This window comes from Myotis yumanensis, unplaced genomic scaffold (genome assembly GCF_028538775.1).
Source record: "Myotis yumanensis isolate MYYU_CA2020_CCGP unplaced genomic scaffold, mMyoYum1.0.hap1 SCAF_22, whole genome shotgun sequence".
Lineage (NCBI taxonomy): Eukaryota > Metazoa > Chordata > Mammalia > Chiroptera > Vespertilionidae > Myotis > Myotis yumanensis.
Genome location: NW_027223773.1, coordinates 13744237 through 13760618, shown reverse-complemented (window position 1 = coordinate 13760618; position 16382 = coordinate 13744237). Strand labels below are relative to the sequence as shown.

The window sequence follows — 16382 nt, the reverse complement described above, 5'->3', positions numbered from 1 at the left end:
ACCCAGGTGTGACCATCTGCGTTGGTTGCTCATCACAGAGACCCTGACCGGAGCTCAGGTCATCGGGGTATAACTCAGGGTCACACCAGGCAGAGGCCAAGCCGGTGCCGAGAAGGAAGAGCCCACGTGTGAGCGAGTGTCTGCCACTCGCCAGGCACCGCACAGACAGCCGCATGCGATTCCCTCGGTAAAACCGTAAGCCAGACACCCTCGTCCTCTTCATAGATGAGAACACAGACGTTCAGGAAAGTTCAGAAACTTGCCCACAGGTACTACTGCTTCAGGCCCAGATGAAGTGACAGGGATCAGATACATCCTCTCTGAACCAACTAGTGAAACAGCCCAAGTGTCCATCCGCAGGTGGACAGGCAAACGGTGGCCCATCCACCTAGACCTGTGGTCGGCAAACTGTGGCTCGTGAGCCACATGCGGTTCTTTGGCCCCTTGAGTGTGGCTCTTCCACAAAATACCACGTGCGGGCATGCACGTACAGTGCGATTGAAACTTCGTGGCCCATGCGCAGAAGTTGGTATTTTGTGGAAGAGCCACACTCAAGGGGCCACCAAAGAGCCGCATGTGGCTCGCGAGCCGCAGTTTGCCAACCACTGGCCTAGATGATGGGCTGTCCCTCAGAGATATACATAAATGAACTACGGACAAGTGCCACAGAATGACCGCATCTCAAAGTAAGTATGCGAAGTGACGAACACACAGAGGACAGACTAGATTAGATTCCATTCGTGTAAGATCCTGGGAAATGCAAACCAATGTAGAGGCGCTAAAGCCGGTCAGTGGGTGCCTGCGGGTGGGAAGGGAGAAGGGAGGGGAGCTGGAGGGAGTGACCGCAAAGGCCCCAGGGACTTTGGGGTGATGGGTATGTGCACTCCGGGCTGTGTGCTGGTCTGTGGGTGCACACATCTAACAAATCTTACCAGATTATACACCCGCCCTGCCCCCTCTCGCTCCCCCGGCCTCTGCATCCCCACCCGTCCAGGTGCCCAGCTCACACCTCCCACCTGCCCACCCCCGTAGCTTCCTGTTTCCACCGCCTTCCCCTCCTCTGTGTGGAAGGGACACGGCAGAGGTAGCCATGGACGCTTCCTGTGGGCACCGGCTGGCGGGGGTAGGGGGGACGGGGTTGGTAGAGAAAGCTGACGCAGGGTGGGTGTGGCCGTCTGGGTCCTGGTGGATGTGTGGGGAGCGGGGTGGGCGGGGTGCAGTGTCTGGGCAGCCTCGGTTCTGCAGGCGGGGCCACATGACAGGGCTGACTTGGAGAGGGAGGGTTCATGCTGCAGGGCAAGACATCCGGGGACCTGGGTCCTAACCTCGGCTTTCTCCCTGCTCCCCTTCAGTTCCCACCTCTCGCACTGAGAAGGCGAAGGAGGTGATGCTGGCCGCAGACATTCCTTTCCGGGCCTCGTTACCCGGCGCATCTACGGCAGGGAACGCCTCACACTCGGCACGTGATGCCTTTTACCTCCCAGTGTGTCCAGCAACACATCCTTAGGAGGGAAGATGCCCTATGTTCCTTCTCTTTCACCCATTTCCTATCCTGCCAGGTCAGGTCACGGCACCGTGCAAGTAAAATAGTTATTCTTAAAGCAACATATCATCTGCTTTGCAACCTAATTATATAGACAGGAGAAGCGCGGATATCCCACGTGCCCCGCGGATTAAAGGGCAAAGACGGGCCATCTGAGGTCATGGAATCAAGTGCGTGACGTGCAGGCAGTGAAACAGAGAACAAAGGCGCAGTGTGGGCTGTGCTGGGGAACATTACGAAACGCCGGTAATTACACCTGCGTGACTCGGACGGACGGGCCAGGCAGACACGGGAACGGGGCGCGGCTCCACCCACCACAGGGTCTTGTCGCAGGATTCTGAGTCTCACACGCGGCGTTTCAGCTGGAAGGCACGAGGTGCGCGAGCAGGGCCATCGCTGTGAGCAAGAATCGCGTCACTATGGGTGGCCGAGAGGGCAGCTCTGGGAGCTGTGAACGGAACAGGTGACGCCTAACAGCAGGTTCCTCAGAGACTTTTCAGGTTTGGGGGTCACAGGGCAGGGTTACAGGAACATAGCTAGGTGAGCCCTGAGGAATCCTTTGTCTATCGTCCAATGTGGGTATTTTAAGTCGACTCTGGCCGAACCAAATTCCTCACAGGTGTACTCGCCCATAGAGCAACATACAACCCTGCCCACCCCCACCACCGTCCCGGGGGCTCCTGACCACCTGCAGGTGCCAGGAAACGCGAAATTCTCCTGCTGTCACTCAATTCCTACAACGACCGGTCATGCCAGAACCGGCTCCCGCGTACAGATGAGGGAGGCGAGGCGCACGGATGCTACGTAAATGGCCTGAGTCGCACAGAAGATGAATGCTGAGCGTAAGACGAACGCCCAGAGCTGTCTACACAGCATGGGGCTCTTTACCTCCCCCGCCCCTAACCAAGTGGTTCTCAACCTTTGCTGCCCATTGGCATCACCTTGGAACCTTTAAGAATAACACGTATGGCACGGCCAGCGTGGCTCAGTGGTTGGGCTTCGACTTATGAACCAGGAGGTTATGGTTCGATTCCAGGTCAGGGCACATGCCTGGGCTGTGGGCTCCATCCCCAGTGTGGGGTGAGCAGGAGGCAGCCGATCCATGATTCTCTCATCATTCATGTTTCTATCTCTCTCTGCCTCTCCCTTCCTCTCCCCCTCTCCCTTTCTCTCTAAAATCAATAAAAATATATATTTTTAAAAGAAGTGCTATTAGAATTAGACATGGCATCTTAGCCTCTTTATATTTAAAAAAATAAATAACCCGGATGCCTGGCCCCCACTCCCACGCCTTCCAATGTGACTGATCGAGTGTGACCCGGGCACTGGGAGTCACTGAACAGCTTTCCACGTGATTCTCATGGCGGCAAAGCGTGGGAACCACCACCTTGTCACCTGGCCAGGTATACCAGCGCTCTCCACGGCAACCACGCTCGCCAAGGCCGTGTCCCCCACTAAGCATGTGCACTTCTCCCCACAAGTGAGCTCTAGGTCAGCGGGGCTTCTCCCTAGGTCTAATCATGCCTCTTTCACTGGCATTAGAGATAGAATATAATCATCCTATATAACAAAAGGCTAATATGCAAATCAACCAAACAGCGAAACAACCAGTAGCTATGACGCACACTGACCACCTGGGGCAGACACTCAATGCAGGAGCTGCCCCCTGGTGGTCAGTGCGCTCCCTCACGGCTGGCGAGCACAGCGGCGGTGGTGGGAGCCTCTCCTGCCTCTGCGGCAGCGCTAAGGATCCTGGGGGATGTCCGACTTGCCAGACTGCGAGAAGTGGGTGCAGGCTGGGTTGAGGGACTCCCCCACCCCCCAGTGCACAAATGTCATGCACCCGGCCTCTATCTGTTATGAAAAGCAGTAACAAGATTATGTGAAGACTAATGTTTCTAAACTAAATCCAGTGCTTTGGAAAGATGTGATAAAAATGAGTTGTTGTTTTTTAAAAAGATGCTAAATAGGTGTGAATGGAAAATTTCAGAGTGGAAAACCGGGTAGGAATCTAGAGCAAGTCTCTCCCGTTGGCTGCACAGGGCATGTGAAGCCCCTGAGTCACGGAGAATGAATGTAAAGAACAGGCCAGACGATGACCATAAACGTGGTTTACGAGGGGCAGAACCTCAGCCTGAACAAGCACCTCAGAGAGGAGGCCCCGCCCTGGACCTGGGACCGATGACTGAGGCGCGCGTGTCGTAAGCTGAAATCACATGTTGATGACATGCACGGACCATTTTCTATGACTTCCCTTTCTACACTAATCCCCTCAATTACTGCCCGGCTCCTGACGGTGTTGCAGACGGGCGTGTCTCTGAATCACAGGATGACAGGTTGGCCTCTCTCTCGGAAACGCAGCTGAACTAGACGAGAGAGAAAGTCACTCATTGTTCACAACACAGCACACGCTCCTGCGACTGAATGTAAGGACCGAGCGCTGACGAGCAGGCACACAGTAGGCCCGTGGAGGACGGGCAGGCGGACAAAGGTCCTGTCCTCAGGGGCCGGGGAGTCTCCGGGACTTAGACGCGCCCACAAATGACTGAATTGCAAGGTGGACGAAGGCTCCGGCTCCACCCAGCCTGGCCCGGGGCCAGAGGAGAAAGATGGCGCACGGCCGGGAGTCGGCAGCGCTTCATGGAGCGGGCAGCTCAGGGGGCAGTGAGACACACAAGGTGCTTGTTTTCACTGTTGATGTCACCGTCCCTTCCCTTCTTTCCAAAAGGAGGCAGCCCTGACCTTGCTGGGAGGGGAGATGGAAGATGAAAGCCTGAAAAGAGTTGATGGGGTCCCCGCTGGCGGGTCCCAGAGAGGCCAAGGGGCAGGATCGGGGTCCAGGGGACGGGGCAGGCTGGTCCACAGGAGGAGGGATTCTGAGTCCGAGAGGAGAGCCGCCGAGGCGACACCAGCTTAGCGCTCGTCCCTTGCGCGGAAGCCGGCTCTGTGCTCGTTGCCGGGCACGAGGATCGAGGGTTTGCCGCTCTCGTGAGGGTGACGGGAGACCATGCGGACGAGCGTGGGGATTCCAGGCTGCAGTGTCTGCAATGCTGTCTCCTGGCCGAGGAACAGGACAATCACACTACAGAAACCTAGAAATATAAAACTGACACTTCACCCGGCCGGCGAGGCTCAGTGGTTGAGCGTCAGCCTATGAACCAGGAGGTCAGGGTTCGATTCCCTGTCAGGGCACATGCCTGGGTTGTGGGCTCCATCCCCAGTGTGGGGCCTGCAGGAGGCAGCTGATTGGTGATTCTCTCTCCTCATTGATGTTTCTCTCTCTCTCTCTCTCTCTCTCTCTCTCTCTCTCCCCCTTCCTCTCTGTGATCAATAAAAATATATATATTTGTAAAACTGACATTTCATTCCTGACCAAGGGGCCGTGAGAGCCGGTCGTGAACCTGCGCGTGTGCTGTCCCTCCCGCGCGGGCTCTGCTGGGCGGACAGCAGGTTCGGCCATGCCTCCCTTGGAGGCCACATTCTTTCCTAGATCTCGCCCTACATCCACACCCACCACCCAAGCGACACACAGCCGGACAGGGCACGAGTGATTCAGCCATTCCCGCCACGTGAGGAAGGAGTGGCTGCGTGAAAAGAAAGCTGAGGTCTGGGACACCGTGTGATCAGACTTGTCAACAGCTGGGTGCCCACGTGCACACACCCCCGTTTGACCACAGCCGGGCCAGCCCACACCGCCTGGAGGCTCCCGGGGGCAATGAGGGGAATGAACGGATCGGAGACTAGGTGCCACCCTTGGCCCTGGACCACGTCGCTTGCAAGCTGCGGTCGCTCATCCAAGCGAGGCTTTCAAACAGCACCTTTGTCATCTGGACTCTAAGTCTCTGGACCAGGGACATACTCCCAGGAAGTAATGACTAGCACCATCTTGCTTTAGACTCTGAAGACAGAGCTGGACTTCCCAGGGGGCCCGCAGCCTGGACAGATTAGCAAAGCGGGGGGGCGGGGGGCGTGTTGGGTGAAGAGTGGGTCCCACTAATGCTCCACAGACTCTAAACCAGGAAATACTCTAAGCGTAACCTAGTGCATCTGCAGAGCAGTGCACGCCCACACGGAACTGCCCTTCCCATCCTGCCTGGACACGTCTAACACATGTCGATCTGTGTGGATCCGTGTGTGTACAGCACGTACGCGTGTGTGTAAGATGCAGGCGCGTGCTCACGGGTGCTTAGCCCTTGCCCTGGAGACCTCGCTGAACCCATCCTCTCCGCTTCCCATGGCCAGTGGACAGCGACCCGCTGCTCTCTGCCTCCGGGCAGGTGGCGAATTAATAACCGTCCCCTTAACCAAGTCTGAATGCCAGGCCCACAGGGGTTATTCCCTACATATAAGCAAACAACATTTCCATTTTGAACAACACTCCAAACCTCCTCCTTACATGTTAAACAGATTTAACGCACAGAGGTCACGCGAGCCCTGGGCTGGGGGCGTGCATTCTGGCCTGACCCCTTCCCACAGCCAGGCACGTGGCCGGCAGGGGCACCTCCAGGGCCTCCGGGCTCGCCCCACGGGCGCCTGGCCTCTCCCTTCCTTGTTCTCATCTGCAGATGATTCGGAACGCCGAAGAGGTGTGGGAAGCCATTAACGGCCCGTGCCTTTCTCTCTACCCTGAATTTATTATTTACGAGCAACTCGCGCCCACGGCTTATCAATAGGAAGACGATGAGGTAGAGGCTAAGTATTTAGCGAGCACCCAGGGTTGGGTAAGTGCTGACGGGGTGGACGGTCGGGTTAGGGAAGGTCCTAGCCGGCACTTCTGTGGAGGCCGAGTTCTAAGTTCCGACAGTTGAAATAATTTCATTAACGGCTTCTTTGCTTCCAAGAGTCCTCCCGACGTTCTGATTCCGAACTGACAGCAGAACCAGGAAGCACAGGCTGAGAAGCCAGAAGCAGAGCTGCCGCCGCGAGGTCTGCAGCCCCGGGAGGGGACCCACCCGAGCGCTCCCCTCGGGCGTGTGGCAGCCGTTGGCCCGAGATTCAGGCCTCTAGCGAGTCACCCTTTGCCGAGAGGACCCCGATTCACTGCAGGCTCTGACCATTATTATTATTATTATTCTTACTAACAGCTTAAAAGAATATATCTGGATCCTCTCACCTCCCTCCTAATCCCTCATCGGTTCCTTCTTTAAGAAAGTTATTCTAGCCCGAGCCGGGTTGGCTCAATGGATAGAGGGTTGGCCTGTGGACTGAAGGGTCCCTGGTTCAATGCCCAGGTTGCGGGCTCGATCCCCAGTGGGAGGCGTGCAGGAGGCAGCCAACCAATGATTCTCTCTCCTCATTGATGTTTCTATCTCTCTCTCCCTCGCTCTTCCTCTCTGAAATCAATAAAAATATATATTAAAAAAGAAAGTTGCTGTACACAAGGAGTGGGGAACATCCGGCCTGTGGGCCATATAAGGCTGCAAACTCATTGGGTGAGTGAATTCAATGTTTGACCAATACAGCAGGCTAATGTTTAAGCTGATAACTGTGTTTGGCCCGAGAATGACGTTATAAACACCCACAGGGCCCTGGGCAGGAAAGGGTCCCCACCCCTGGTGTACACAGTGCGAGCTCCTTGAGAACCCATTTTCCTGAAAGATTCCTGCTCACACCATCTGACCTTCCTCCCCCATCCCCCAACCCCCAACCCCTGCTGGTTGCCAAGAGAGACCCCAATGGCCCACCCCCTGGCGCCCAGGGCATGAATGAAAGGGAGGGCCAGCGCCGGGCCAAGGCTGATGGTCAGTCGGAGCCACGAAGCCAGCCTCAGGGAACGGGACTCCAGCCCAGGTCAGGCCCACGCTCGCTGAGACTTCAGTCCTGGGAACAGGGGTACGGGACGCGACCTCAGGCCCCGTCAAAGCTGAGTGAGTGGCAGCAAGAACAAGCGGACGACTAGTACAGGCGACAACGTGGGTGGACCGCAGAAGCCCCATGAAAGAGCCAGACCCCAGGCCACCCATGGACCACGCGATCCCACGTGTCTGACGTTCCGGATGGAGGCAGAACTATCAGATCCGCTTTGCCGGGGGCCGCGCAGGGAGCGGACGACAGGGACCCCAGGGGACTGCATGTGGGGGGCTCTGCTCTAGATCTCAATAGCGGGCGCTGGTCACCCAACCGCACAGATTTCCCAACACTCACCCACGGACACACAGCAAGGGTGTTACTGAGTGTGAACCGGCCTCATTAAAGCGGAATTAAAACAGCAGCCGAGGAGCAGGAACAAAGGAGGAACGAGTGGGTCACGGAGGCGCTGAGATGGGGGAGGGAAGAGCTTCCACGTGGGGGCAACAGGCACCCCTTAGCGCACCCCCAGGGCAACAAGGAGACGTGGGAGGAGTTGGGGAGCCCATCCCCGGATCCCAGGGGGCTGTCTGAATTCCAGGCTCCACTCCAACCAGGCGAGTTGACTGCCTCCGTGTCAGTCGCTGAGCTCACAGTTTCCAGCTCCAGGGTGTCTCCTCAGGCAGGGCCACTGGCATTAAGCACCCTGAGACCATCCTTCCGGGAGCCCTGGGCCCAGCTGCCGTGGGGTGAAAGCCCTATAGAGGCGGACGCTGAGAGACGGGGAAAGCCGCCGCCCGGCCTGCCCCGCCGTGGCCCACACCTGCCGTGAGGCAGCGGGCCGCCCTGCCCTGGTCCCAGGTCCCCGCTGAGGAACTCGCCACGGAGCCTGGACAGACACGCCTGGCAGTGCAGGCCAGAGCGCGGCCCATGGTCAGCGCGCCCTGCAGACAGCCCGGAGGGCCTGAGCCTCCCCCCGGGCGGGTCCTGGCCCTGCAGCTGCCACAGGACTCCGAGGGGCTGACAGGGCACCCCCACGAGGGGCGGGGCCTGGGGAGGGAGGCAGCCAGAATCCGCTTGGCTATTCCATCGCCTGATCACAGGCCACTTAAAGAGCAGGACCTGCTTCCTTCCGGGCCCATACAGCGGACTCAAGCTCACGATTAATCACACTGCCAGGTGCCTGGCGGACAAACGTTGGTCTTTTATGATGGGCACCTTCAGGGTTTGGGAACAAAACGATACCACGAAGCAGCTGCTTGGCCTTTTAACTGTTCTCTCCACGCCCATGGCAGGGACACTCACAATTATCTTCACCAGGAGCACCTTCCCCTCGGCCAGGTCAAAGGTAGGCGTCGGCCCGGACTGCACAGGGGGCGCCGGGCCGGGAAACCCGCCCGCGTGGACCAGGTCAGGGCCCCCCGGGGGTGCACGGGGGGGGGGGACACTTACTGCCGCCCTTCCCGCTCTTCTCCATGCGGTACTGGTAGATGTGCAGCGTGAAGAGCATGTGCGAGTTGCGCAGGTCGTCCTCGTCGCAGTCCTGCCGGTGGCCCCGGCGCGCGGCCAGGGCGGCGTCCAGGAAGAAGGCGGCCTTCTCGGCCGTGGGCGCCCGCAGCTCGCTCTGGTTCTGCAGCTGGAAGACACAAGCCGAGAGCTGACGCCCGTCCGGGGGCCTGGGCTGCCCTCCCACGGCTGTCTGCTCAGCACCGAGAAGCTGCGTGCCCCTCCACGGCCCCAGGTCCTTCCAGAACACGGGCCACACGCACGTGCAGGTCTCAGCTTCATTCACTCATTGCTGACGATTCCCGTTGGGCACACTTACTGGAGGGCATTTCCCCATTTTACAATTTAAGCCACATCTGTAAACAGCAGGTGTGGAAAGCAAGGGGATGGCCCAACCGTCGACCTGCAAACCAGGAGGTCACCATTCGATTCCCGGTCAGGTCACATGCCCAGGTTGCAGGCTCGATCCCAGTGGGGGCGGGCAGGAGGCAGCCCCTCAATGGTTTTCTCTCTCTCTCCCTCTCCTTCCTTTCTAAAATCAATCATATATATAAATAAAAGCATCCCTAGCTGGTTTGGCTCAGTGGATAGAGCATCGGCCTGTGGACTGAAGGGTCCCTGGTTTGATTCCAGTAAAGGGCACATGCCTGGGTTGTGGGCTCAGTCCCCAGTGGGTGGCATGCAGGAGGCAACCCATCAATGATTCTCTCTCATCATTGATGTTTCTATCTCTCTCCCTCTCCCTTCCTCTCTGAAATCAATAAAAATATAAAAATAAATAAATAAATAAATAAAAAAGCAAATGGGTGTATCTGAGTGGGAGCAGAAGGCCCCAGAGGACAGCCCACCAACACGTGGGGCAGTCCGTTCACCTAAGGCCGTGGTCGGCAAACTGCGGCTCGTGAGCCACATGTGGCTCTTTGGCCCCTTGAGTGTGGCTCTTCCTAAGCCTTAGGTGTACCCTAATTAAGTTAATAACAATGTACCTACCTATATAGTTTAAGTTACAAAAATTTGGCTCTCAAAAGAAATTTCAATCGTTGCACTGTTGATATTTGGCTCTGTTGACTAATGAGTTTACTGACCACTGGCCTAAGGGAACCCCGGGGAGGGGCCTGCGTCTGACCTCACAGGTGAGACGGCTGCAGGCAGGCAGGCGGCGAAGTGTGATTCCACTTCTGTGATTTACTGCATGGCGCCCCAAAGAAGTGGAAGAACTTGGTTAGCTTAGCTCAACTCTCCGTTTTTCTCAGCCGTTTAATTAAAGCCAATTCTAGACCACATTTCCTGGCATGGTTGTAAGCAAGACGTAAGTGTCAAAGACGAATGAAAACACCCGGGATACTTGGATGCCTCCTCTAGGCTATTTAAGGGGCGTCTATTTTTATCTGCAGTCACTCAATCCATGTGCTTGGCATCCTCATTAATGGGCTAAAGACAGCATCGTGGGCAGCGGGTCTGAGCCCCGGGACCCCCTGGCGATCACAGTAAACCCTCAACAGAACAACGGTGCCCTTTCTGGGGAGAGAAAAGGAAATTCATTATTTCTGATTTTTCTAAAGAAATGATTTGCAGGAGGTCTTAGGGTCGGTACAAATTCTGAAAACGTTCTGCTCTGACTGTAGCGATCCCTATCACTGAACTGTGAGGGCTGCTATCTGGAATCTGAGACCATAAAAATCCTCAGACTTCAAAGAGAGATTCTGTTGTGTTCGTTGTTTTGTACTCAGTTTGACAAAAACTTTTCACCAAGAAGAGTGAACATAAAGAGCAGGTTGGTCTCTCTCTCTTCACCTTCAGTTAACCTGCACCTTCACCTCCAGGGACCTGCATTAAGGCACAAGTGGGTGGACCCTGTAGCATAGTTGAGGGTGCAGGTAATTCTTGGAGCAGGAGCCGGAGGGGTGGGGGGGTGGCGGGGGGGGGAGGGCTGATCTCCATCGTAGGTGCCGGGTAGGTGCCTCTGAGCATGTCCTCTGCTACAGAAGGGTGGTCCTCAAAGTGGGTCCCTGGACCAGCAGCAGCAGCAGCACCAGGAACTCGCTAGAAACCCACACTTTGGAGCTCTGACCAAGGACCACTGACTGGGGGAGGCTGGAGGCGGAGCCCTGGTGTCTGTGTTAACAGGTCCCCCAGGGGGCTCTGATGAAGACTCACGTTTGAGAACCACGGCATTAGAGTTTCCCCGACCAACTGGTTTGCGTCCTAATTAGGTTCCCCATCCAAAGGCGACGGATGCATCTGTTACAACTATGAGCAGCCAATCCTGGTCAGACACGGTGCCCGCCCTCTGGGAGTTGCCGAGAACTCACCGGCCAACACAATACAACTGCTAAGCGTGTTCTAGTGACAGGAGAAGCATCTGGGAGGGCTTCCTGGAAGAAGCAACAAGCTAGCTGAGACCTGAAGGATGAGGAGTTTGCCAGATGAAGAGCGAGGGGAGGGGGAGTCTCCGTGCATAAGGAATAGAGCGTGCAAAGGCCCTGGGGTCAGAGGGAGCAATGCCGGTGCCTTGGAGCTCTGCTGCTGCAAGTGTGGGCATCATTGGGAAGCTCGTGGGAGAGGCATAATCAAGGCCCCGCCCAGACCTGCTGAACCAGCGTCTGCATTTGTAACAGGATCCCCAGCGATTCATAGGCCACTGAAGTGTGCGGGCACCGATTCCTAGGTAATCCATCAGGAGCGGCGGGAGGGGAGGGTGAGAGATGACGCTAGAAGGTCCATGTAGGGCCTTGTGAGCCACGAAGAGCTTGGGGGAGGAGGACTCACAACAGGGATGGAAGCCTCTGTGCAGGGGAAGGACGCGGTCCGGTGTGAGAAGGGGATCCTAACCTTTGCCTGAACGCCTGTCTGAACAAGGAGGCATCCGGGAGGACCAGGCAAGAGAGCCGACTGCCGGAGCCTGGAGAATGGTGTCGGGACGTGAGCCAGGCTGCCCAGCCTTGTGCCATCTCGTGGAGCAGCAGGAGAGCAGCACTGGACAGGCGCGCAGCCTGACAGAGCGTGGCAGCTTCCCCTGGCTCCCACGGTCCCAGCACTCACATCGCGGTTCTAACCGCACAGCGGGCACGCGTGTGACGGCCAGGAAGGCCGCACAGAGCCGTAAACAGCCCCGCAGTGGCCGCAGCCATGGGTGCAGAGCAGCAAATATTTCCGTTTGTTGTTAAACAAAAGAAAGATTGCACTTTTTCCCTCCCCCCCTCCCCCCCCACGAAAGGGGTGTAAAGGATGTAAATTCAATTTCCTCCAAATGCGACCACAGTGGTGAGTCCTGCTCACTGTCAATTAGGTCCGAGGTACAAATATTTAGGTTGGGCGAGCAGACGGCCCATAGCTGGCGGCCGTGAAGGTCCAGGCCACGTGGGCGTAAACACGCGTGAGCCGCCCTGTTCCCGCCCTGTTCCCGCGTCCGGGAGTCAGCCTCGGAGGTGGGCTGAGCCCCCGGAGCCCCGGCCCCGAGCTGTCAGTCACCTGCGTGCCGCAGATGGGGTCCTCGCACAGGTACACGCCCGGGGACTGGCCGTCCTGCAGGCTGCCCGTGGCCACCTCGGACAGCAGGTCCCGCAGCTTCTCCTCCTTGCCCCACACCTCCACGGCCGAGATGCGGACGGAGAAGCGGGCGCCGGTCTTCTCCTTGCGCTCGTTGATGAGCTTGAAGAGCCAGGCGATGGCGCAGGGGATGATGCCCAGGCTCTGCGTGGAGTCGTCCCTCCCGATCATGGTGTAGGACTTGCCTGGGCGGGGGAGGGGAGAGATGGCGTGTGAGTGTCCAGGCGGCACTACAGCCTCAGGAGGGGATGCCGAGGAGGCAGGCGAAAGGCACGGAGGCGGGAGAGGAGGGAGAGAGGAGAGGACGGTGAACGAGATAGTCAGCATTGGCGACAATGACAACAGGCCACTTCCTGGCGCTTCTGATGAAATGGCTACAGTGAAGACCGCAGAGCCCTGGCAGGGGACGAGACTGAGTCACCAGGTACCTCCAGGAGGACCCCAAGGCCACACGCCCCCCAGCTCTGCACTGTCTTACCCAGAGGGGGAGGCAGGGACTCCTCGCTATTCCTGTGCGTCATCTCACCGCCCACCTCCTCACTTACATCCCCCCTCAGGTTCAGTGCTGTGCGTCTCTTTACAGCGTGAGCAAAGCCCATTAAACCGGTCATGGCTCTGATCAGAGATGGAGAAGAGAAGGGGGCGGTGGAAGGGCTCTCCGTTCCGGCTGGACCTGCCCTCCAGCACCGGGGCCTCTGGCGGCATCTCGGCCAAGGGACACTTCTTACTAACCCCCGGCCTGAGGGACGGCCTGTGAGCAGGCGGCCAGGGGTCAGGGTGGAGGAGGCACCTTGGAGTTCAGCTGCCTCCCTCCCAGGGCCTGGTGGGCTGTGCTGGGCTGGAGGTGGGGCGGGGGGGAAGCGAGGCTGCCAGAACCGCCGACAGGGCAGCCGTGGCCTGGGCTCCGCTGGGAGCTGCTCCTCTGACTGTTACGCCGGCTCCATCTCCAGCCCCCACCCTCCCGGCAGCCCCCGCTCAGGGAGGGTACGTTGTCCTCTGGCTTTCTGGGCGTGACCCTGACCTGGACCAACGGGAACACCCACTGCTCCCCTGCTCGTCTCCTGAACTCGAGGGCTTTCCCAGATGACGGGGATCCAATCAGAATGGACATCTCATCTCGGAAGCAGAGATGCTCATTCGGGGTCATTTAACTCGGCACCGAGGGGACAGCCTCTCCTCTGGCCTGAGGACCGGACGGTGCAGCGGGAGGAGCAGGGTGACGGGACCCAGGAGCAGCGCACGGGGAGCTCGGGCTCACTCACCCAGCTTGGCGTGGCCGAAGCAGAACACGCAGCCGTCCGCCCCGTTGACCACGGACTGGATCACCTCCGCCACGGTCCCAGCGCACACCTCCGCCTGCGGACACGAGAGGAGAGCGCAGTGAGTGGGCCTCGCTGGCGGACATGAAGGAGCCGGCTCTCCCGGGCTGGGGTCACGGCCCTCCCAGACGGGACGCTAACAGGTTCTGGAGATGCTCACCCTCGGAGCCTCCTGCCCACCCCGCCGGGCGTCACAGGCAGTAACTGCGAGCCCCTCTGCTCCCTCCCGGTGCATCTCGGTGCTGTCCGCAGACCAGGCAGGAGCCGCGGAGGGGACAGGAGCCTCATGGACCTCACGCCGCCCGACACTATTCTGGCCTCCGGACGAGGCATTAAACTTTCCATTTGCTCTCTGCTAAGTAGATCCTTCCTTACACACAAACACACTCACACACACACGCACATACACAGGCACACACACACACGCACACACACGCACACTCACACACACATTTACACACACACTCACAGCATTCACACACACTCACACACTCACACGCACTCACACACACATACACACGCTCACACACAGGCACACTCACACACACACGCTCACACACAAACACACACACTCACACGCACTCACACACTCACACATACACACACTCACACACAGGCACACACACATGCATGCTCACACACACACGCATGCTCACACACACACTCACACACACACACACGCTCACATGTGCACACACACATGCTCACACACACACGCACACAAGCACACGCTCACACACAGGCACACACATGCATGTTCACACACGCACACTCACACACACACGCTCACACGTGCACACACACATGCTCACACACATGCACTCACACACACACATACACACACTCACACACACACACGCACACGCTCACACCCCCCCTTATAACCAGCCTTTTAGAGAGGAAGGGTGACCCGCCACTTCAGGAAGGTGACCTTGAGAATCACTGTCATTCCAGTCTAAGCAGGAGGTTGGTGATGTCTGTATTCTCTCTCCATCTCCCTCCTCTTTCCTTCTTTTCAGCCTTTGCTTTCTTTCTGCACTGATACAGTCAACGTATACAATTCCCCCACAAATAAATCACACTAATCCTGAGATGGGGGGACGGGGGAGGGGGGCAGCAGGGGGGCAGGCTCCTGAAGACCCTGTGCAGTTCCCACTAACACTCCTGCGCTGCGCCCTGTCAGCCCTAGGGCCTCGGTCCATTCTGGGGACCACGCAAGAGATCCAGGACCCGCCCTGGCCGGGCCGAGCTCACAGCAGCCGGGAACAGAGTGATCCACTGCGCCCGCCGCCTTCCTCTCCATCCCAGCGCAGAGCCCGATCTCTCTCGGGAGCATCCAGGGGCTGTGCGAACCAAAGGCAGCTCTGCAGCCAGTGCCATGGCCTCCGATGGCATCCGGGAACCGCGGCCTCGCAATGAATGGGCTATTTAGCGCCAGGTCACCGCAGCGCCGAGAACCAAGTATTCAGAAAGCAACCTGCTCTCCTGGCCCGAAATGGAAAGCCACACTCCCAGCAGCTGTGAACTGTCCCGGTGTCGCCAGAGCAGCCCTGCTGGGGGCACCGCCCAGGGGAGGAGGGCCAGACGGGGCTGACGCGGGGTGGGGACTCCAGGATCCATCACACGCCCGGGCCCCAGGCCCCGCGAGCCTGGGGCTGTAGAATCTCGGTGGAATTTGCCGGAGGCTAAGCGACTCTGCCTTCCTGGGACATGGGGGAGACAGAGGCTGGAGGCTGAGAGCCCCCCATCCATCCCCCAAATCAACGGCACAGACACGAGGTCAGCAGGGAGCACGCAGGCTGAGTGTGGACCACAGGCCATAGAGGAGGCAGGAGAGGCCTCCGTGCACAGGACAGGCTGAGTCCTTGCCCCGTGTCCACCGAGAAGTGTGGTGGGTGACTGTCCACCTGGGTTTGTTAGGAAATGTCCGCAGCCCCAGGGGCCACAGGCTGCTTTCCTGGGGCCCAGAGACGTAGGCGACCCTCCTGAGCCCAGAGCAGGGAGGGCCCAGGCCCCAGGGAGCCCTGCTCTCCCACAGGGGAGCCCTCCCCACCCTCCTGCAGGCCTGGATCTGTCCCCTCCAGTCACCTATGATGGTGTCAGGAGGCGGGCATCTGGGAGGCGATGAGGTCATGGGGTGGAGCCTCCTGAATGGGATGAGGAGAGAAGCCCCAGGCTCTGGGTCCCTTCCACCCTGAGGTCACAGCGAGCCGCTCTGGGTCCCTTCCACCCTGAGGTCACAGCGAGCCGCTGTCTATGAACCAGGAAGGGGCTCTCGCCAGACACTCTGAGCTCGGATTTCCAGCCTCCAGAACGTGAGAAATGCATTTCTGTTGTTATGAGCCACCCAGAGGGACTAGGTCACCTCCGCGAAGCCAGGCCAGCAGGGGCTGCCCCGGCGCAGGCAGCTGGCGACAGCCACGGCCACTGAAGGACATAGGATGCTAATAAAGGCCACAGGAGCAAGAAGGTTCTGTCATTGCTTAGCGTCAAGAAGCTGGTGTCCGGCCCAGCCGGGGTTGCTCAGTGGTCAGCGTTGACCCTTGAAACAGGAGGTCATAGTTTGATTCCTGGTTAGGGCACATGCCCGGGTTGCAGGCTGGATCACCAGTGGGGGGCCTGCAGGAGGCAGCCGATCAATGATTCTCTCTCATCATTGATGTTTCTCTCTCCATCTC

At 58.3% G+C, this 16382-nt stretch overlaps 1 protein-coding gene across 1 annotated transcript in view; it reads right to left on the bottom strand.

Annotated features, from left to right (window-relative positions):
- The window catches only part of LOC138999351 (kinesin-like protein KIF26B), a 230501-nt gene that overhangs the window by 38081 nt on the left and 176038 nt on the right, over positions 1-16382 (bottom strand). Inside the window, exons 7-9 of the mRNA XM_070401463.1 lie at positions 13648-13741; positions 12308-12570; positions 8783-8966 (exon numbers count right to left, since the gene is read on the bottom strand). Of these exons, the coding sequence (XP_070257564.1) occupies positions 8783-8966; positions 12308-12570; positions 13648-13741 (541 nt within the window). The remainder of the gene's footprint in view (positions 1-8782; positions 8967-12307; positions 12571-13647; positions 13742-16382) is intronic.